The sequence below is a fragment of the Orussus abietinus genome, unplaced genomic scaffold, assembly GCF_000612105.2.
Source record: "Orussus abietinus isolate OABI.00-Male unplaced genomic scaffold, Oabi_2.0 scaffold32, whole genome shotgun sequence".
Lineage (NCBI taxonomy): Eukaryota > Metazoa > Arthropoda > Insecta > Hymenoptera > Orussidae > Orussus > Orussus abietinus.
This window is the reverse complement of record NW_019394330.1, coordinates 705,303-725,603: the sequence shown is the minus strand read 5'-3', so window position 1 is coordinate 725,603 and position 20,301 is coordinate 705,303. Positions and strand designations below refer to the sequence as shown.

Genomic DNA, 20,301 nt, shown 5'->3' with positions numbered 1-20,301 from the left:
CATCGTATACAAGGCTCCTTCTTAAGAGCTGTATGACCTTAATTCGTAAAACTCTGCTCGGTTTGCAAGTGCACATAAAGCGTCCTGCATTTTTTACCGTGTCCCTTTATTACACCCTGAAAAGAACCAGCAAGTCGTCGTCGGCTTCTTTCCTAACATTTATTTCACTTTTCTTTTCATTTCCCCCAGACATTTGCTTTAATAATCACTGAGAAAATTTCCTTAAGTACGAAATAATACGATAATGACAATAATTATAACATCGTTGGCAAACCGCAGATCGCTTAAATACTTTGTTTGTTCCAGGTGACCTATAACAGGGTAATGAGTAATCACAGATCAGTCACGAAACCAAAAGACGTTAAGTACAAGAGAATAAACAAGGCGAAGTCAAAAAGCCTGGAGGAATTGCGAGGACGGCTGAAAAACTGGGTGGAAAAGGGGAACAAGATAGCTATATCACTGGATCAATCGTATGCCTGAAAGAAAGAGAAAAAATAGAAAGTACACCTATATATAAATAAATTACAAACACACACACACAAATTATTTTTGTCAAGCGGACGTTGGGAGGTTCGCTGTGGTTATCGAATAGCTGTTTTAATTGTAGCATAAAGGAACTCGTCACCAAGAGATGATCCCCCGATTTGGACAGGATTAATATATACATTTTCAATTGCTCTGTGTGATATTTATTGTAGTTATCTCAACGTGATCGCGCGCCTAGGAGAATGTTTTTTGTGGCGAGAAGAGCATGCGCATGTGATATGACTCTTCTCATCCGCAGAGGTCCAGTTGAACGGTGATATTGTTCTTCACTTTAAGAAAAAGCAAAAGGAAAATGTATTTTCGTCATTACACGTCGATGTGTCACGTACAGACTTAGGTACCTGCTTGAAATGATTTTATTTATAATTCTCTGTAAAAGGATATTCATCGGCGCTTTCCAATCGTTAATTATTGCACGCCTGTTCTCGATAGGTCTCCCCGTAATTAATTGCCAGCTATCCCGATAATGTTGATCAAGTATAAAGTTCTTTGAATGTATATCAGAAAAGTACTTTAATTAGTTCTTTTTTTCAATTCAAAGTGCTCAATGCTTCATTAGCATTTCAGAAACTTTAATTAAAAAAAAAAAGAAGCGGAGTTCCGGTCGATTGCAGATGTACACTAATTCGTAATTAAAAATGCATCGGTAACTTCGTGAGTAAGAAAAGTATGAATTGAAACTCCTTCAAGTAGTTACCCAAGTCATGTACCCTTTTTGGTCTGGATGTTATCCGTTTCAGGCGTATATGTGCCGCCGAATTGTCGTTTTTATAACACATGATTGAAAGTCATACCAAAACATGCTCCACGTTGGAAGATGATCGCGAAAATGACATTCGAGACAGACATTGAAAACCTCCGTGCTCTTGAATAATTATCTAGGTGGTCCGCTTCCTGGACTATCATTCAAAATGCCCGAACCTTTGATTACCCTTTCTCGAATTTGATTTCGCGATAGAGTCATTCCATTGCGAGGAGCATCACGCTGCACTTATTAACTGGTAAATCCCTTTCGTAAATTATAATTATATTACGAGGTCGGGCAACCGATGACGACACAATCCAGAAAGAGCCTAAACTTTCGCAAAGTGAGAGTTCTCAGTGTAGGTTTCTAACTAGAGCTCAATTTTTAAGCCATTTTCCCCATCGTCGCCATAAGGAACGAGCCTCGGCATCGCGTCCCAAATTGCGAGTTATTTTCCTTTTTTCTTTTTTCTACGGCATTTACATAATTAATGCGTAACTCGACTATCTCCACGTTCTTCCCTTGTGGAGAATAAATGTATTCCGTAGAGAAGCTCTACGTAAAACCGTATGTGATGTTTCCGCATTTGTTCTTGCTACGAAGGCGAGACGTGTCGGGCTCGGAAATTTGTATGGATTTTGCGGAAGGTATTCGTAAAAAAAATCGGCACGTATTCCGTTTCATTTAAGTAAATTAGCGGCCCAAAGCCTGATACTTTGTGGTTTCGCCAAGCGACCCTGTTGGATGAACCTTGAAAGTCAGTGCACATACCGTGCTCTAGATTCAAAATGAAAAAAATTCAAGACCTAAGGTCTATTAATCAAAACAGCCTCCCATATGCGTAGCATGTACTGCACTCTTCAATGTGGAACATCTCAAAATTGGATGTTGGATGAACCTTGAAAGTCGGTGCACATGGTGCGGTTCTAGATTCAAAATGAAAAAATTCATCTAAGGTCTATTAATCAAAACAGCCTCCCATATGCATTGCATGTACTGCATTATTAAATGCGGAACATATGAAAATTTCATCGGAATCCCCAATTCGATCATCGTAGATCTCCCTCGGCAAGAAGCCACTTTTACAAAGTAATGAGCTTTCGGGACCGGATGTAAACTGAGGCCGAGTTATGATATACCGTGACAATCTGCATTTTTGCGAAAGGAAGGGAGTCCCTTCGCTCTTTTTTGTAAATAATATATACTACGACCTAGGGTTAAGGTTAATTTAAATCGCGATTCCTTAATGTTTGTGTAGATAGCTGCGTTATGAAAACAAAAATTATATTCTTAAATGACTTTTATGTTCCTGTGGGCTGGACAGCAGCCATCGAGCGATCTCTTGCATAATGTACACATACGCGCGCGTGCATACATATAAATATATAAATATATATATATACAAAAATATGCGTATAAATATTAATGAAGAATATATTGTACTCAAATCTAATTACGATCTTGGAGAATAAAGGCATTTGAAATGTGACCTGTTACACGACGTGAAAAAGCTCGCTTTATCGACTGCTTGTTTAAGTTGGGCATCGAGAAAGAGGCGCCTCAGATTACCGTAATTTGTATGAAATCGCATTGAATGTACTCCGTTGCTTCATTAGCAAATCCGTAGACTGCTGCCAATATTAATAATTAATTATATCATTTCAACTATTATTAAGCTATGAGAATAAATTATAGTACCGGAAATAAATTTTTAATCTCTGCGATGACTCTCCATTTGCCTACCAAACATTATACGCGGATAGAGTGATAAATAATTCATGCGTGTCGTGAATCATTGAAATATATTGCGATGAAAACAAATATAGGGGAATAGAAAAAGAGATTAAAGTTAAAGCCAAGTAAAAATCGGAGCAAAAATATTTGTGGATTTCTTTATAATTATTGTACGGAAATGACACACGAAGTATGCTATTTAGTACAATACCCAATATATTTGGACACAGCTGTCAATTCAAACATGAACGTTAATAACGTAGATATTTAGAAGAGTCGTTTTTACCGACATCGATCGAATTTCTCGACGTGTTTCACTCCACCTTAAACATATAATATTTTACCCAAATAACACAAAAGTCACTCAGACCTTCATGTCGGGTTTTATTGAGCATTTAAAAAACCTATATAAGTTCATTTTAACAATGCATCTCCAATTGGTTCCGAAGCATGCATGCCATGAATTGGTAATTACAAACTACCATTTGGTAATGCAGGAATTACTTAGTTGATCGCACTTACTTCGTCCTATTATGTTAAGTTAACCCACTGAAGTCCACTGCATTATATAAATGCATAAAAATTCCCTGACTTATTTTAAGAACTAGCATTACTGCTTCCGGTCATTGATCTATGATCTTCAGCATTTCATTGACGTCAACTATCTTCTCCCTCGCTTTTCCCAATTTTTTCCCTCTCTCTATCTCTACCTTATCAATCTTTTCCCAGTCCTCGTAGGACACAGTTCGCACACCTTTCTCGTTAAGAATTTCAGAAATCTTGTTCCATCCAGGCCTGCTTTCCTCTGTATTGAGCTCTTTGCAAATTCGCTGGGCCACTTGGAAGGCGTTCGTCATCGTGGTCAAAATGACTCCAACGGGCCCGGTGGCTAACCAACCGGCTGTGTAAAGATTGTCGCCGACTTTCCCGGCATCGTTTACCGCCCGACCACTCTTAGCATCGAATGGCAGATCTTCGTCTATCAATGTGGACTTGTAACCTATGCTCCTAAATGCGAGTCCACAGGATATTTCCTCGAATTCCCCCGTAGGCTTGGCCACTTGTTTCAGTACATCGTCACCTTCCAAACGATTAACGGAGAGCTTCACTGCCTCCACGGAATCTACTCCAAAGAACTCAACTGGGCTTCGCAGAAATACAGGACGAATCTCTTTATCGTGTCCATTCGACGAGTTAGCCGAACTTTCGTCCAATGAATTCAACATGAGTTCGGTTAACCGTTTTCTTGGCCTCGCTAGATTAGGGACAATTTCTCTTACCCCTGTGAAATCACTCGTGCGCCACAACATTTTGCACTTCTCGAGGTTTATCAGCTCTCGCAGCTCGGCGATCGTGAAGGCTACTTGCAGCGGTCCTCTTCGGCCAATTATCCAGATTTTTCGAACTTTGCTACGGGATAATTCTTCTAGAGCGTACGCCGTGATGTCAGTCTTCTAGGACAATCGACTGTATCAGTGAATAAAATTAACAATATGGGATGCACCGCATTCAAGTTCCAGCTCTTACGAAATTTTCAAACATAAGATCTCGTCAAAGATTCAACGAAATTGTAAAATTAAGGTTTGGATATTGTAAGTCAATCTACAAAGAGTTTAAGGTGAAGTGAAAACCCTCTCAAATCGGTCGATTCTTATAATTCGACGCAGATGTCAATATAAAAACGAAAGTCGGCAACGGAGGTATTTAGAGAAACCCTTCTTACCGACGTCGACGTGTTTCACTTCACCTTAATTTGAATCTCACAATTGACTGACTTTTGCACAAAAGGTAGTGCAGCGTATACTTCGTCGAATCTTGAGACATCCCGGAAAGCAAAAAGATGTGAATAAACAGTGCTCTATGATACAAACGGTAAACCTTTATTCTATCTATCGGTGCCGCCAGGATCCTAGCCACATCGATGGCCACATTCCCTTGTCCTAAAATTGCGACTTCCTCGACATCCAAATTGACTTTAAGCTCTCGGTCAGACGGTACTCCATTATACCAACCCACGAAACGCCGTGCAGAGATTACGTTTCCCAGATTCTCCCCAGGAATTCCCAAAGTCTTGTCTTGTTCGGCACCATAACTCTATAACGTCAGGATCATTGAATGAAATAGAATCTTCAGCAAGAGGAATATTAAATGAAGACATATACTAAATTATACTGCTAAGGAATCACCAGGAACAAGAATGAGTTTAAAACAAAGACATACCAGGAGGACTGCGTGATAGTTCTCCTTAAGTTGCCTGATTGTCACATCTTGACCAACTTTAACGTTTCCTATAAATCGAACACGCCGATCCTTTGCCACTTTATGAAAGGTGTTGATCACATTTTTAACTTCCGGATGATCCGGTGCAACTCCAAAACGTACCAAACCAAATGGTACTGGTAGCCTTTCCAATATATCAACTTCCACGTCGCTTAGAGTCTAGACAGAAAAATTCACAAGCACCTCTCAACAATTGATACTGGTATAGCCCCTCATTAAAAGATAATCGAAAACTTTTTTACTGCTAGGAAAGATCATACCGACATTGGAATTGGCAGTAAATGTTGAGCACTACCTTAATTAACTTCTGCGCAGCATAAAAGCCAGCCGGGCCTGAACCGACAATGCATACCCGAGGAACAACTGCACCAGTGGAAAAGCTTCGAGCACAGCATTTCAAAAGAGCCCTCGATCTCATCGCAGAAGTGGACACTGATCTAGAAAACGTACCGTACTTTCAGAATTTCAAGAAGTACTAGCCGAGGTGTTTCATGCCGACAAAGTTTCCCAGTATCGATGACACTTCGCGCTCTCTTTTACTATTCCTCACATCCGAATAGAACTGCAGTGGACCTTATTCTTACATGGAGATTTAGGTCAACACGCAATGAATTAAACATCGTTAATCTTGCCTGGGGATATACGCGCGAGGTCAGCAAAGGTTTCTCTGTTTGGTTAAAATAAAATCCTACTTTTCATTCGAGTTAAACAAACCGAAGCTTCCCTGTTAACATTCCACTGTAGTAATTACAATAATTCATTGATCATTAGTGTTCGATTACTCTTTAAATTATTTAAAGGAATTCCGAAAAGGACCATCCATCGAAAGGTTTCGATGAAACCACGCAGGAATTAAATAAAATATATAAATAGTAAACTATTGATGGGGAATGAAAACATAAATTTAAAAAGAATATACTATTTCTGCTAGATGGACCTTGAAAAAGAGAAATTGCTTTGAAAATCCGAATATACAAGATATCTTATTTCTAGCGGAAGCTGAAGACTTTCTTAAGTGTGATTTATTGTATTTACGTGTGAATGGGTACAAAATACTGATTCTTATAGGAATCCATCTGTGGAAGAAGTCGAATCATTCTTAGAATCATTTGCCGTGCGACAATTATCATTTGTGGAGACATTAGCAATGTTATTGACGATACACTTGATAATCCAGTGATTAAATTCCACAATACTGGGATGAAAGGTTGAGTCTAAAAAAAGACAATTTACAGATAATGATTTCACATCACTTTGTTAATTTTTTTAATTTCACTTCTGTATCTCTTACCGTGCAACATCGTCAATGGAAGCACAGATAACACCACTTTTTCCTCACATCTTGCGATATCTGCAGTTTCTTTTATTGCTTTCAAGCATCTCAGCACATTTCCATCGGTTACGTTACACTTTAACATTACAATGCATCCCAATTCACTATCGGCGATTAATTCAACACTCTGAAACGTTTGATTAAGGAAATATAGTAGACCGATGTTTAATTGTATCAATAATGAGTACCCAAATAGAATTAGGCTCTTTCCGTTTTCAAGATTCGCCAATTCATTGTATATTTTGGTAATTGTATCGTAACTTTTCAATGCATCGTTGTATTGAAAATAGAGAAACTCATAATTTGTTGTTTCTTTGCTTTGTAATTCCGTTTTAAACTTTGTCATGCTATCATCGGTGGGTAATTGCACGTGATTACATAATTTACTCTTGATGTCAAGTGCATCATTCAATATTTGTAGGATTCGTTCGCTACAAAACTTTGATGTTCTTGCTCTAGGAAATGGTTTTGCCAAAGCTATTTTCAAGTCTCCGGTAGCATCATTTAACTGAAATTACAAAGACATTCACGTGGAAAAAAGATAGAATAGAAGTACTGCAGCTTTTATCTTCATTCATTTAAATACTTAAAAATGAAGTAAAAATATGCTCACTTTAGGTAAATGTAATGATGCTGGAGCTTGAATGACTTCTAGTTCATTTGCCAGACATTCGAGGTGATGCAATGGCTCTAGATCATTTCTTTTACAACGTTCATTATACGAATTGTCTGGTGTTACCATGTATAGATTAGTACATCTAGTATCAGCAAGTTTCGACTTTCCAACGATTTCTAAATCTTCCGATTCTATTTTTCTCAAATTACAAACTTGCAGATATCTTTTAGCTACAGCATGCCGTAACCTCTGATCTTTGTAATTAGTTTCATTTCTTGATTTTGAATTAAAAGAGCTTATATTATTCAATATAATGTTGCACTGCATCGTTTTGAAAAATTGTCCGCAAGATATCATTTGGTTAATAAAATTCCTTGGTATGTCACTTTGAGAAAACATAGCAGCATTCGATCTAACTGCATAATACTTCCTTAGTAATGCTTGATAAGGTTTTATATGTTCAGAACCTTTAAATCCTAAGCATATCAAATAAATTTCCGAATTACCTTCCTTACTTGTAACTGGCTTGTTTACAATGACTTCATTAAAGAAACAACTAAGAAGGTAAACAAGACACAGAGCTTCGTACTCAAAAATCGTAAACATTTTTAACAAAAAATTACCACCTATCTGTAGGAGATGCATTGCAGCGATTGCTTCGCAATAATGAAGATGTGCGACTACAGATTCTTGTTCTGCCGGAGTGTTCATACAATCTATGCTGCCGTCAGCAGTGACTAATAATACTTTTCCTTTACTCTTTGAAACGTTTACTAGAGAGTCTAAATTTTTCAAATCCATAAGATTTCCAGTATTGTCAGCTCCAAAACACCAGTGATTTAGAGTATGCGCGATGAGACGGTCATCATCGATCATACGAGACAAGGAATTTCCTTCATAATAAGGATTCAAAGATGTAGCCACCCAATCCCACTGTATCGTGGGAAAATTTAACATCAGCCAATGATTTAAGGCTGCAACAAATGCACCAGGTGCCTCGCACAAATGGACAGATACCAGTTCACCCGAGGAAATTGCTGCACTAGGTATTAATGAAAATGATGATATGGTCTCGTAAAATTTGCACCATGCTTGTGTCAACAATTCAGGATTAATATATTTACGAACGTAAAAAAACACTTCTCCTGCACGATTTTTCTGCTTTGTATGTTGATGCCATTCTAGTAAACTGTAATCATTTAGCTTACTTTTTATTTCATTTAATTCAGTTTTTAATTGCTGTAATTCATCCACTTGCCAAGGATCTTGTTGGAACATACGCTCAGGCTGAGGCATGCAAAATTGCTCATCTTTCTTTATTACAAAACGTTTTTGAAACAGCTCATCGACCACTGCATTCATACCTTTATATGAATTATTAAATCTATCGACTTCAGAGAATTTTCGCTTTTGTCCTTCTGAGCATAATTTCTTTTTTTTTGTACTCTCTGCTCCTTCCATTTTTGACAGCAATGTCAGTAAGATTATTGTTAATGAGATAATTCTTTCATAATTTACAATGTTATTTTTCCTGACAAGGATGCTTCCACAAAAACTGTATACTTTAAAAAAATCGTACTCTACATGTTAAGTATTCTGTGACTGGACTTTAAACTTCTGACAGTTAAATAATTTTGTACATATGAGTAAAAATCTCAAATTACTTTATATTTGTAACAGAAGGCCACTGTACCTTAAAAATTACAGACTGTGTTAAGTCGAAAACATCGTAATGTTCACCTTTAACCTAAAATGCAATAATATGTATCAAAACTTTCCCGTAGATTACAAAAAGTATAATCGAAATGGGAGTCGGCATGTTACCTCGGCTTGTTAATAAATCATAACAAATTTGATTAAAAATAAAGTATCCTCACCTTCCTAGAAACGAAGGAAATAGAATGAATTACTGTTAAATGAGAATAATCATTCTCAAATGCTCAGGATAAAATACGTTTAAGGTTAAGGAAAATTTTATAACGCAGGGTACAGTCTCCTTTCATTTGTGGTCAAGATCTCAAAGTAATTTCATCTCTAGTAACTGCTTTCAATACTACTTCGGTAATTGAATATAACTGAATAAGGAAAATAACTCAAAATAACACTGTACCGATGAACTGGACATCCATGAGCCACCAACCAGGGGACGGAATCTTTAACGATGAGTTAGGAGATTGTTTACGGGCTGGACCGCGCGATCGTGTTCTGTGCTGCCCTCAGTGTAGAATGCAAGCGGCTCATGCAGTTACACCCAACAGCGGCTCAACTGCAATCTGCGTATTTATTAATGCAATGGAGACGTAAGATTTACTGGATCCTGATCCATTAAATCCTAGATTTAGGAGTGCGTAGGTTTAGTATTAACAATATCTTTTTTATTTCTTATACAAAGTAGATATACTATAATTAATCCATATCCATATGTATAATCTAATAAATGCACATGTATAAATATAATCTATTTTGTCGTTATCTTTATCGAGAATTATTATAGATAGGTACTGCTGTAAAAAAAAATACACTTCAAGCAACCCTGAATTTATCGTAAGTTCTTGTGCTTAGGTGGGACAAGATGTTTGATAACTACAGGTAAATGCTGAAGCTTTTCTCTAACAGCTGAAGGCACGTCCAAATTTTGATGACAATCCTGATTGTACCTTGCAATAGACCCGTTACCATTTTCGTACAAAATACCGCCACCGTAGCTCTGGGGACTTACCTACAATAAATTATTTATATAGAAAACAAGTACTATTAACAAGAAATTATAAATAATCATGAATAATGGACTAATAGACTGTAGAATGTTAATAAACAGTGAACAAAATAATCAATACTAATACAAGACTCAAAATTGCATGGAAATCTTACGGTGAGAGTAGATCCATCTTTGTACTCGACTTTAACATCCCCGGATGGTAGCTGACAAGCTATTCCAATTCCTGGAACTGTTACTTTATTTGTATTATAGGTAGACACTCGTACAGAATTAGATCTCCGTGACCGAGAAGCCACCGTCGATACCATGGAACAGGTAGTTTCAAAAGACGGCATCTAAAAACAGTACATGTGAATGATTATGCACTCAAATATAATGTAATACAGCTTTATCAATTTTCTAATGTTGTTGATTCTCTTCTTGTAAAACAAATTATCTTAACGTTCTCAATTTTCTTACCATACAATCATCGTTAACTTACAATCGGTGGATTATTTGTTGCCTGAGGCATATTTTCTTTTCCTTGCGAACAAGGTGCATCATTCAGAGCCGCCGTTGGCCTTCGTCCAATGATAGCCGGGAAATATGAATAACCTGTAGCTGACTCCAGGGACATTAATGTAGATTCTAATACCAAACACCGTTGATAACATTGTGTATAATGCTCATAAAATTCTTCCAGTACTGGAGGGTAGTCGTTCTCCTCATAAGTGGGACCGCCGTCTTTGTCAAATATCTTCACCATACTATCAGTACGTACTATCTGCAATGCAATCCACAGGAATGAATTAACTGTAACCGTGCTGTGTATTTTGTAATGTAACCATTCTATGTATACCTTAATTCCGTTATAGAAATGTACTTCGCAGTCAGGATGCGGACCGTTTTCCATAAAGAGACATTTAGCTCGGAGAGTATACACTGTAAGTTTTGGTGTCTTCGCCTTGACAAGTTTTATGAAACGTGCAGCGTAGATATATTTCCGATGATGACGGAACGGTAAGCTCTCGTAAGAATGTATACTATCTGCGCCCCGAGCTGGTAAAGGTGGTGGTTGCAGATCAACTGACGTTCCTTCTGGAGGTTTATAGAGTACGACGCGTAAACCATCGCCGGAAATGCGACATACTTCATTTATTCTTTCCTACAAAAAAAAATTATATTAGTATGAAATCTAAAACATTATGACTTACGTGTTATCTTGACACTCGTTAATAAATTTCATGGAAAATCCTACTTCTAAAAATCTGTGGGATTACTTTCATTAATCATTACAAGAGAAGCATAAACGTATTTTTCACTCAGATGTTTGAATACAAATTATTCTATTAAGCTAATCAATTGCGTATACATCTTATTCATTGATTTATTAGTAATATAATTTTCAACGCAATTTCTTACCACGCCGTTTCTCCTTTTAATAAATTCTATACACACTTCGCCAGTGTTTAAAATCGTGAGAATAGCATTTTTAGTACGATTTCTTGTGGGCTGGAGTCTCTCCGTATTGAATGGAGGCACTGACAATTTATTACTCATTTCTTCACCTTCCTTTTCATAATTATTATCATATCCTTTTCTTCGCTGCCTGTCGCTTTTTTGTTGTCCCTCTTCGTCCTGAACTTCGTTACTAATCGATTCGCTCTGCAAAAACACTCTACTTCGTGGAGGCTGCGGTATACCAGCCAAGACAGAGTTTTCATCGCGATTGCGATCATTGCAGTTAATACGATACGATGATCGTGTCTGTGCTATCGAGTCGGATAAAGGTTCACTTCTAGCACTAACAGTAGATCCGAGTATGTTGGACATAGCAGGTGTGGTTGACATTCTTTCTTCTGATCGCGATCGGATTCGTTGTCGCCCACAAGAGGACAGAGTGCGTCCTAATCCAGAATCTATCGTACCACTTCTTGATAGTTCCCTACCCAGTCCAATTCTTTCCTATAAAATCGTAATGTATCTTATTACTTTATAATCTATAATAAATTTTAAAATGCAGTACATACTTTACTAGTGCGACTCTTATCAAACAATGCAATAAATGGATGCTTGGGGATATCTTTTAAACGAATTCTATCTCGTGGATTCTTCTTGAGCAATCTATCTATAAGATCCTTTGCATTTTCAGAAAGATGAGATGGCATGACATAGTCTGCCATTACTACTCGAGTTAAGGTACTTTTAACGGCATCTGTGTCAAATGGAGGCTTGCCAATGAGCAGAGTGTACACCATACACCCTAGGCTCCATACATCTGCTTCGAGACCATGCGATGATCTTGTAGCAACCTAATGAATATGCAGAAAAATCAGAATTAAACATTATATATTTAACATGAAGTGTGCTCAATTTAAATATTAATACTGTAATTTTTAATTCAAAGTTTTTAACCATTAATAATACTTTTGTTTTAATAATAATTTACCTCTGGCGAGATGTAGTTAGGTGTGCCACACATTGTTAAATGTTTTTCATCTGGCCGTGTCAATTGTGTAGCTAGACCAAAATCAGCAATTTTCTATAATGACCAAAGTCGTTTTTTTTTTAATGAAATATGGTGTAATATATTAATTCGTTTTTGTTGTAAAATTTAGAACTAAGATATAAAGAATTTTTGGAGGAAATTCATGAACATAAGAAATTCTTAAACCAAAAGAAATCGAAAACGTTTTAACGTTGTGTCTATACATACCACCTGCATGTCTCTTGTCAAAAGTAGATTTGATAAAGACATATCTCTATGTAGTATTTGATGAGAATGTAAATATAGCAAGCCTTGTACTACTTGTTTTATTATACGACCAGCTGCAATTGAAAAAAAGGCTTAAATCATGACTAAATTATTTAAATGCTAAAACATACCCTGTTCTTCAGAGAGGGCACGAGAACCTTGGGTCTTTAAGAACCGTTGAAGTTCTCCATTGTGACAAAGTTCCAAAACCAAATAAACATAATTGGCATCTTCAAAGAATGTATATAGCTCCAATACAGCTGGATGTTTCAAACGAGAATGGATTGCAACTTCTTGTCGGACTCTGCCAACCATTCCAGCAGCTTGCATTAAGTTTTTGTCAATCTGTATATGAATTACCATACATTTTAATTATCACGTGCATTTAAATTATCATACAATATTTACAGCACCCATACTAAACAAGAAAAATTATTTACCATTTTTATAGCAACTTCCATTCCACTGCGGAGACATTTTGCTCTGTAAACACTGGCAAAACCTCCTTTCCCAAGTAAATTAAGGACTTCGTAATCCTGAAATTGTATAATGAATAATTTAATGTTAAAACTTGGTTGCGGAGAAATATTTAAAATCCTAACCTCTATCTGTTCTCCGAACCCTCCCGACAACGGCGGCATCTCCTTTCTTCTTTACTTCCGACAAATACACTTTGATCACTTTATGCGCCGCACTCTTCTTGGTTTTTACATTAAATACGTTTGAAACGCAAAATTAAGTAGTTAATAATCGGGTAAATGCAAACATGACGCGCCCGCCTTGAGGGCGACACGAATCAACACGGACATAATCCAGATGGCGCTTGGGTTCCGTTAGCTGCTGCGCTTTTTTTTTAAATGCTGAAGATCGCATCACTACATACATTTTACGGATAAATAAATATAAATTCATTTTTTTGCGTAACCTGTTTATCCAATTTTTTCTAATATTTTTCCTTGGTCACAATTTTAGTCTAAACATGTATAAATATGTACGTATCATTGCGATTTATTGAACAATTACTCCTTAAAACGTAGTTAGAACCTAATTCTATCTTTAAATGAATTTTAACATTATTATCTTTATATAAAATGCGTAATGTTTCCTTTTCTTACTTATCACAATTTAAAAACACCAAAATATTTACATCTGAGCGAATCAGAGTTGAATTATCAATTATTCGCATATCTACATGCAGATTAACTCCATTACTGCTTGTCCACATGTAGAAAATTATTACTTATTACTGTTTTCAGGAAAGGGTTCCTCGTCATGTGTACATTTTTCAAGCATCGTAGCCAACTGATGTATCTGAGTATCCAAAGGTGTTAAACTTGTTTCTGGTCGATTTACAACTTCCAACAATTCTCCAATAGGCAGCTCCAGTTTGACTTTACTGCTCCTTTCTGGTAGAGCATGTATGTTAACATCTTGCAACAAGGAAATTGCTGCTTTAAACATCACCAAACTGTAAGATTGTCCATCATGAGGAGACACAGACCATAATAAATTTTTAACATAATGTAAATCAGTCATTAGTCTTGTAGGGCGAGCCTTTACAATGACATATGCTAGTAAAGGAATTAGGTCATCACTTGAAAGAGATTTGGAACTTGATGGCTGGTAGTTCGAACAAATATTCTCACAGTTATCATCAGTTTTAGTTTTAACATCAGCCAGTGCACCTTTAACTTCCGCGACAATAAGATCTAATGTATTCCTTAAACAAAGTAGTTTCTGGAGTGGTTCTTCTCGGGCATCTAAAGTTGCTAACTCTACTATTGCAGCTGGTAAGCAAATAGCAAAAGATTCTTGAACCCCTAATTGATCGGGAGTAATCCGTAAATCCATTAACTGGTCAATCTTCTTTTTCATGTACAAATCATCCTGATCCAATGCTTCACTCAAAATGGGATATACCCTATCATGCAAATGGTGCATTATAAATATTTCAAGCGAAGTACTTAATAATTTTTGGTATCTTGCATCTCGTTGCAGATCTAAACTTTGCTTGTGCATAATGTTTGCCCAGTAATGACATGCTAATTCTTGAAACATTTTACTCATGTCTTTTGCAGTCATTGTGTGATCAATATCAAGATATTGTAAATCACTCTTGCACTCTTCAAAGAAACTTTTATCTTGCCTTAATGTTTCGATCAAAAATGTCAAAGCGCTAAAAAATAAGTATACAAAATGTGTAACAGTCTTATTAAACAAAAGTATAAAGAAAGAGAAACTTACTCTTTATATGAAGTAATGTTACAATTTAAATCAATTAAACAGTCGTGCTGGTTTTCCAAGATTTCATAAATACGATCTAGAGGTACATTAACAATAAATATGTTATATGCTAGAAATTCTTTGTTATACCCTCTCTCGATCGACAAAATCTTGACACTGTATTGTTCTTCAGATTTTAACATTTCATTATTACATTTCACCAATGTTATAACTTTATTTTCTAACTTATATAATTTAGATCTGTTTCCATCAGTAGAGGTATAATGTTGAGGCAAGTCCGCATATGGAGCTAGAATGTGATCATCTAAAAAAAAGTTGATCTTTTATGAAAAGTCATAAAATTCATTTTTTTATTTTTCAAAACATACAAGAACTTGAATTTCTCATGTGTAATAATTATAGTTAAAATCAAAATGGAAATTTACATGCCAAACAGTGATTTTCAATTAAAGTAAAAATTTAGTTAATGAAAAAATTATCATTACCAACAAAATTTTCAGTTATTTTTAATCCTCGCAGTGATGTGTCACATGGAATACATATGGTCCAACATTTCGATAAGGCCAAATCATACTTTCTTCTATATCGATCCTACAAAATAATATTGACAGTTTCCTAGTAACATATGATAGACCAAATTGGTTTTATATTTAATTTAACCAACAATTAATAACCTCAATTAATAAGTCAAAAACATTTTCATAATATAATCGTTTTCAATAAATAATTAACTGTTAGTTAAACTTGATAAAATAAACAAAATATGTAAATATAACACAAAAAACTAACCCTCAGTAGAAGATAGAACTTATTGTACATAATTTCATCAGTTTCCATAATGTCTGTGTCAATATTATTGATATTTACTTAAACATAAATTGATCGTGCTATCGCCGCTACATGTCAGATGTGTTGTTAATTAATTTAACAGGTACACAAATGCGAATAATAAATTATCTCCAATATAAAACGGGACGGAATACTACTAAATCAGGACATTTACAAAGCTACCTTACGCCGATCTGCGCCGATCTTATAACTGTCGATTGCATGGACGTAAGAATATATAGAAAGAAACTTTGACTAAAAAGTATGGACTGCTAGTTGCCAACTTCAAAGAGAATGCCAGAAAGTAAATTGGTTTGGTTTACCAAAGTTACTCCAAATGTAGCTTATTTTTTAGATATCTTGACTTAAAGAGCGGGCCCCATGGATTACGTTATCTCGATCGAAATAATTATATTTGAATTTCCCTCCTTTTTGGTTCACGACTTAAGATAAGATTTTGGCACAGCAATATGGCTATCTTCCCATTGTTCCTACGTAGTCTCCCTTTACTTACTCCGAGCGAAGTCGACGGTAGCCGAACATAGCCGAGTCGAGCCGGTTGGTCGCTTCTTGTCTGTTTTTAGAAATGTATTCCGATTGTCCTCTGTTCGCGCTTGTCTACCGGTTTTATAAATGTTCAACCGATTCGCGAATAGTTAATTAATTCATTCGTTCGACAATCTGTTCTCGCGACTAATATCAATTTGTTTAGCCAAAGTAACGCGTCGTTTGACCAAGTTCGAATAGTTTCTTCACTTTCCAACATGCGCGAATGTTTGAAGCGGTAAGATGGCGCCTTAAACGTGACTGGACGTGACAGCCGCGGCGCGGCCGGAATCACAAGGGAGGTCGTTTGAGGTTAGTTTCCCAAGTTTTGAGCAATGAACGTCGATGTATATCTTTCGTCGAACATACAATTATTCATATCATTCGATTTAACAGCGTGGTTCTTTAACCACTTTCGAAATCTTTTCTTTAACCTTTTTCCACGTGACGACAGAAAGAAATGTACAGTCAGTTATTTTTAACGGTGATTTGGTTAAATGATGCAAATTTTGTATTGCTAATTTTTTGTGATTCACGCCGGGTCAGAACAAATTTATATAAGATAAAGAATCAATGATGGACTTAAAGCTAGAATTTGTCTTGTTTCTTCATTACTGTTTAGCTGTGAGGAATTAATTATTTACCAATGCCACTCTGTTTAACCAATTGTTTTGATTGATGGCAACATTAAATTGTTCTCAAATATAAGAAGTCCAGTAACATAGGTGTTGCAATAATTAGCTAGTTATAATTAATGTTTTTTTTTTAATTGCAATTTTATTTCGAGTTAAATATTTTAAGGTAGGGATATAGGCAGAAATATTGCTTCGACATTTATTTACAATAAAATATACATTGTTTTTATTAGTATAATTGGAGGTACATTTACATATAACTTAATTCTGTCAACTATTTCTGTATATATTCTGAGAATAATAATTATATCTGGAAGGTAAGAAAAATATTCCCCTTTTTGTTTTACTTACAATATAAGTAGTGTTTCAAATTTTAGTTGTATCCCATTAATAAAGCTTTTTTTTATAAAAATATCTGTGGAATCTGCTTTTGCAGTAAGTAACATATAACTAAAGATAAACTTAATGCAAAATATTTCTGTAAGTAGGAAATGCAAGTAAATGGCATGTAACAATATACTAAATTAAATTAATTTTATAGACTTAGTTAGTTTTAAAGTAAATTCTTTCAACATATGCAGTTTATGACTATTTGGAAGTTGCATGTAAATTTGAACTCATGATAACCAATCTTACACAGATAGATCGATAAATCACAGTTTACATTGACTAGCACGGAAGACTATGGAGAATATTAGTTTTCTTTGCGTTTGGCTTCTCGTTCTTTAACATCAATTATACCAAGATTGATACATGCAACATATCCATGTAAAAGCGAGATCAAGGTCTTTATGAATGCAATAGGAGCGGATAAAAGAAGAACTGCTCGGAATAAACTAATACCGACCACTGAAACAACATAATTTGTTAGCGATCATTCCTAAATTTAAATAAAATGTAACAGAAGAATTACTTACATATGGGTCCTTCGGTAAAATGCAACAGATACAGAGCAGCGTAGAATGCTTCATTTCCAGCACACATAATGAATAAAACTTGTCGATTTGTGTAGTACACTCTCATTATTGGATTCTCTGACATATCAACAAATTTATGACTAGTTTTCCCTTGGAGAAGTGTTCTAAGACAAGAAAAGAGCTTGTATAAGTTTGTTTATAATTTACTAATCATTTTTATGCAAATGTCTTCTATTACGTGTGTAAATAGATCCAGTGACAGGCAATGTCGATTGCCATACTTAGTTGAAACCAAAATGTATATGCTGGATAAAACTGGCTTAGCGTTACCAAAAGACACATAGTGCCAACGCGATCGGTTAGTTGATCCAACATTCCTCCAAACTTGGTACTTTGATTAAAGTACCTTGCAGCATGACCATCTACTGCATCCAGTAAACCACTGATGATATAGCACCAGGAAGCAATAACATAGTTACGTGGCATAAAGTAAAATGATATCAGAGCGAGTATTATACGGCCGTACCCTGTTGAAAATTCCATTATTTGAGAATCTTTCGTACCCTAAACCAAATATGCAAATCTTTAAAAATGTACATCATATCTTAAAAATTCAAGAAATGTATGGCAAAGAAGTACTGTAGTTACAAATAAGAGTTTCTATGAAATGTTAATGTTCTTATATTCTATCAGCAGAAATCAATATAAGAAGTCTTTGAAGTGCTGTGCTTTAATATGTCAATGTATCTAAGAAGACAAGAAGTAATGCATTATTTCTTTTATGTGCAGTTAAAAAATGCAAAAAAATTAACTATTTGTAGGTTAATCGTATGTAAACTACATAATATTGTCACCCAAGAAATTCTTATTTAAGTTCTGTCATGTTATAGTTACATTCAATTGCCACGATTCTTACCGATAATGTTGGGGACGAATAGAAAGATATTTTCTGTTCCCGACATTTTGTTCAGTTAACTCGTCAGCTTTTTGCAGTAAATGTCAGGAGGGAAATTTTATTCGCGATGGGATCTGTAAGGAGGAACACTTTTTTTTTTCATGTAATTCATGACATTTTACGATTATAATCAATATTAAATTATGAGGAATTAAATTGTTTGGCGACTTACGGGAAAACCGAATCTCTTGGCTCGTCCCTCCTTTGAACTATCGTTCCTTCACTTATCGCATACAATTTCGTTCTGGTTACTGACATGGAATGAACTTTATGTGCTCATATATACAATACTCCTATATTGATAGCCGAGCTTCTGAAGCGACCCTATCACAACGGTAAGGTTACGCGATTTCTTTGCGCATGTGCGTTTATCCCCATTTCTAGTTCACGAAGACTAAGCAGGCTGTCAAGCAACGCCATTTTATTTGAACCTAAAAAGTTACTAGAGAATTACTCAATTCTATAGTGACTTAATTCTTTAGTGACTACCATGCAAATATGAAAAACAAATAATTTGTGTTTATAACAATCAAATGTTAAAATTCTTCATGTTAAAATCGATGCATGATGTAGAGCCATTGCATTAAGAAAGAATTTTGTTGTGATATTTTTTTAATTTTTGTTCCGTTATGTTCTTCGTATACAGGGAGTTTGATCATTATGTCTGATTTGAACCGAAGCCTGGTTAAAATTTATCCTGCAGATAAGTTTAAAAATAGAGTAACGATTGGTCGTTTTGGGAATTTATCAGGAAGATTAGTTTATCAAGAATTTATTCAGAGTCCAAATAGTGGAGCATTAAAGTTTATAAGTACAGAAATCTTCTGAAGCTTTCATGCGCCCGTCTAGCGCAGAAACATTATTTTAAAAACAAATAATAATTTAAATAATGTCTGCAAAGTAGGTGCAATGAATGATTTAAAATCATGTGAACATTTATTTAACATCGTACTATTTTCAGCTAAAAAGTATCTATTTTTTTGGCGTTTATTATTGCAACTATACGAATATGTAAAATCCAAATTTTTAAAGGGGATAACTCCTAGGTGCTCACGAGTCACGTGTCAAAATTTCAAACAGTTCATCCAATATCCTTAAAAAAAGTGTCTTATTCGAATCGACCGATGCGAGGGGAGTTTCACTCCACCTTAAAAGTCGAAACCAATGCGTAGTTCGGTAAAAGTTGGATCAGTCGGTCTTGGGGGCGACGCGCGCGCCTACGGTCCGGAGCGCCGGCTAACGAGAATTTCGTAGACCCTAACCGCCCGAGCGGGGCGAGCTGCCCGAACTGGTTGCGCGCAGACGGAAAAGGCGCGCACCTGCGCATAGCCGAGCGTTGCTCGTGTCGCGATCGTGCCGCACGCGTCCCGTCGGACTGCGGCAAAATACGAGAGCGTCCTGGACGTGGCGTAGTCTCTCGCGGTGAGCAGCAGCGAGGTCATCCGCGAGACGAGCGTCGTCGACAC

General features: G+C 35.9%; 5 protein-coding genes across 12 annotated transcripts in view; 1 reads left to right on the top strand and 4 right to left on the bottom strand.

The window, feature by feature from the left end:
• Positions 1–680, top strand: part of LOC105703847 — a 46,087-nt gene extending 45,407 nt beyond the window's left edge. Inside the window, exon 5 of the mRNA XM_012432546.1 lies at positions 307–680. Within this exon, the coding sequence (XP_012287969.1) occupies positions 307–483 (177 nt within the window). The 3' untranslated portion in view covers positions 484–680. The remainder of the gene's footprint in view (positions 1–306) is intronic.
• A 105-nt stretch (positions 681–785) lies between these two features.
• Positions 786–9,400, bottom strand: LOC105703845 (NADPH:adrenodoxin oxidoreductase, mitochondrial). 6 transcript variants are annotated; one of them, XM_012432540.1, is made up of 6 exons: positions 9,368–9,400; positions 9,135–9,138; positions 5,604–5,745; positions 5,249–5,467; positions 4,907–5,122; positions 786–4,482 (listed from the first exon to the last, which is right to left on the bottom strand). In XM_012432540.1, the coding sequence occupies exons 1-6, from the start codon at positions 9,384–9,386 to the stop codon at positions 3,652–3,654; spliced, it is 1,431 nt and encodes a 476-aa protein (XP_012287963.1). In that variant the 5' UTR covers positions 9,387–9,400; the 3' UTR covers positions 786–3,651. The 6 variants fall into 6 exon arrangements, with proteins under 6 accessions (XP_012287963.1, XP_012287964.1, XP_012287966.1 ...); XM_012432541.1 differs by having other exon boundaries at positions 786–4,479; XM_012432543.1 differs by having other exon boundaries at positions 5,661–5,745.
• Positions 9,401–9,709: 309 nt separating this feature from the next.
• Positions 9,710–13,505, bottom strand: LOC105703941 (serine/threonine-protein kinase PLK4). Its single transcript, XM_012432747.2, has 11 exons — positions 13,313–13,505; positions 13,151–13,246; positions 12,842–13,055; positions 12,672–12,784; positions 12,405–12,497; positions 11,986–12,267; positions 11,378–11,920; positions 10,815–11,120; positions 10,458–10,739; positions 10,129–10,311; positions 9,710–9,976 (listed from the first exon to the last, which is right to left on the bottom strand). Exons 1-11 carry the CDS (start codon positions 13,349–13,351, stop codon positions 9,797–9,799), a joined length of 2,331 nt encoding a protein of 776 aa, XP_012288170.1. The 5' UTR covers positions 13,352–13,505; the 3' UTR covers positions 9,710–9,796.
• Positions 13,506–13,644: 139 nt separating this feature from the next.
• LOC105703942 lies at positions 13,645–16,013 on the bottom strand. Of its 2 annotated transcripts, XM_012432748.2 has the most exons (4): positions 15,744–16,013; positions 15,440–15,545; positions 14,955–15,258; positions 13,646–14,886 (listed from the first exon to the last, which is right to left on the bottom strand). In XM_012432748.2, the coding sequence occupies exons 1-4, from the start codon at positions 15,789–15,791 to the stop codon at positions 13,947–13,949; spliced, it is 1,398 nt and encodes a 465-aa protein (XP_012288171.1). In that variant the 5' UTR covers positions 15,792–16,013; the 3' UTR covers positions 13,646–13,946. The 2 variants fall into 2 exon arrangements, with proteins under 2 accessions (XP_012288173.1, XP_012288171.1); XM_012432750.2 differs by lacking the exon at positions 15,440–15,545 and having other exon boundaries at positions 13,645–14,886.
• A 1,039-nt stretch (positions 16,014–17,052) lies between these two features.
• Positions 17,053–19,865, bottom strand: LOC105703853 (CDP-diacylglycerol--inositol 3-phosphatidyltransferase). Of its 2 annotated transcripts, none has more exons than XM_012432565.2 (6): positions 19,788–19,865; positions 19,008–19,266; positions 18,797–18,924; positions 18,119–18,407; positions 17,881–18,044; positions 17,053–17,812 (listed from the first exon to the last, which is right to left on the bottom strand). In XM_012432565.2, exons 3-6 carry the CDS (start codon positions 18,840–18,842, stop codon positions 17,658–17,660), a joined length of 654 nt encoding a protein of 217 aa, XP_012287988.1. In that variant the 5' UTR covers positions 18,843–18,924; positions 19,008–19,266; positions 19,788–19,865; the 3' UTR covers positions 17,053–17,657. The 2 variants fall into 2 exon arrangements, with proteins under 2 accessions (XP_012287988.1, XP_012287986.1); XM_012432563.2 differs by having other exon boundaries at positions 17,055–17,812; positions 18,797–18,909.
• Positions 19,866–20,301: the final 436 nt, after the last annotated feature.

Bases quoted from the DNA above. Each gene is read 5' to 3' on its own strand.
- LOC105703845 (XM_012432539.1), bottom strand. From the start codon at position 8,718: ATGGAAGGAGCAGAGAGTACAAAAAAAAAGAAATTATGCTCAGAAGGA. The intron at 7,150-7,254 runs GTGAGCATATTT...TTGTAATTTCAG, and splicing joins CATCATTACATTTACCTAAA to TTAAATGATGCTACCGGAGA. The intron at 6,523-6,599 runs GTAAGAGATACA...GTCTTTTTTTAG, and splicing joins TCCATTGACGATGTTGCACG to ACTCAACCTTTCATCCCAGT.
- LOC105703941 (XM_012432747.2), bottom strand. From the start codon at position 13,351: ATGCCGCCGTTGTCGGGAGGGTTCGGAGAACAGATAGAG. The intron at 12,785-12,841 runs GTATGTTTTAGC...TTTCAATTGCAG, and splicing joins TGCCCTCTCTGAAGAACAGG to CTGGTCGTATAATAAAACAA. The intron at 10,740-10,814 runs GTATACATAGAA...ATTGCATTGCAG, and splicing joins ATTTCTATAACGGAATTAAG to ATAGTACGTACTGATAGTAT.
- LOC105703942 (XM_012432748.2), bottom strand. From the start codon at position 15,791: ATGGAAACTGATGAAATTATGTACAATAAGTTCTATCTTCTACTGAGG. The intron at 15,259-15,439 runs GTAATGATAATT...ACTTTTTTTTAG, and splicing joins AATAACTGAAAATTTTGTTG to ATGATCACATTCTAGCTCCA. The intron at 14,887-14,954 runs GTAAGTTTCTCT...CTTATTTTTTAG, and splicing joins AACATTACTTCATATAAAGA to CGCTTTGACATTTTTGATCG.
- LOC105703853 (XM_012432565.2), bottom strand. From the start codon at position 18,842: ATGTCGGGAACAGAAAATATCTTTCTATTCGTCCCCAACATTATCG. The intron at 18,045-18,118 runs GTAATAGAAGAC...TTCTTGTCTTAG, and splicing joins CACTGGATCTATTTACACAC to AACACTTCTCCAAGGGAAAA. The intron at 17,813-17,880 runs GTAAGTAATTCT...ATGTTGTTTCAG, and splicing joins TTTTACCGAAGGACCCATAT to TGGTCGGTATTAGTTTATTC.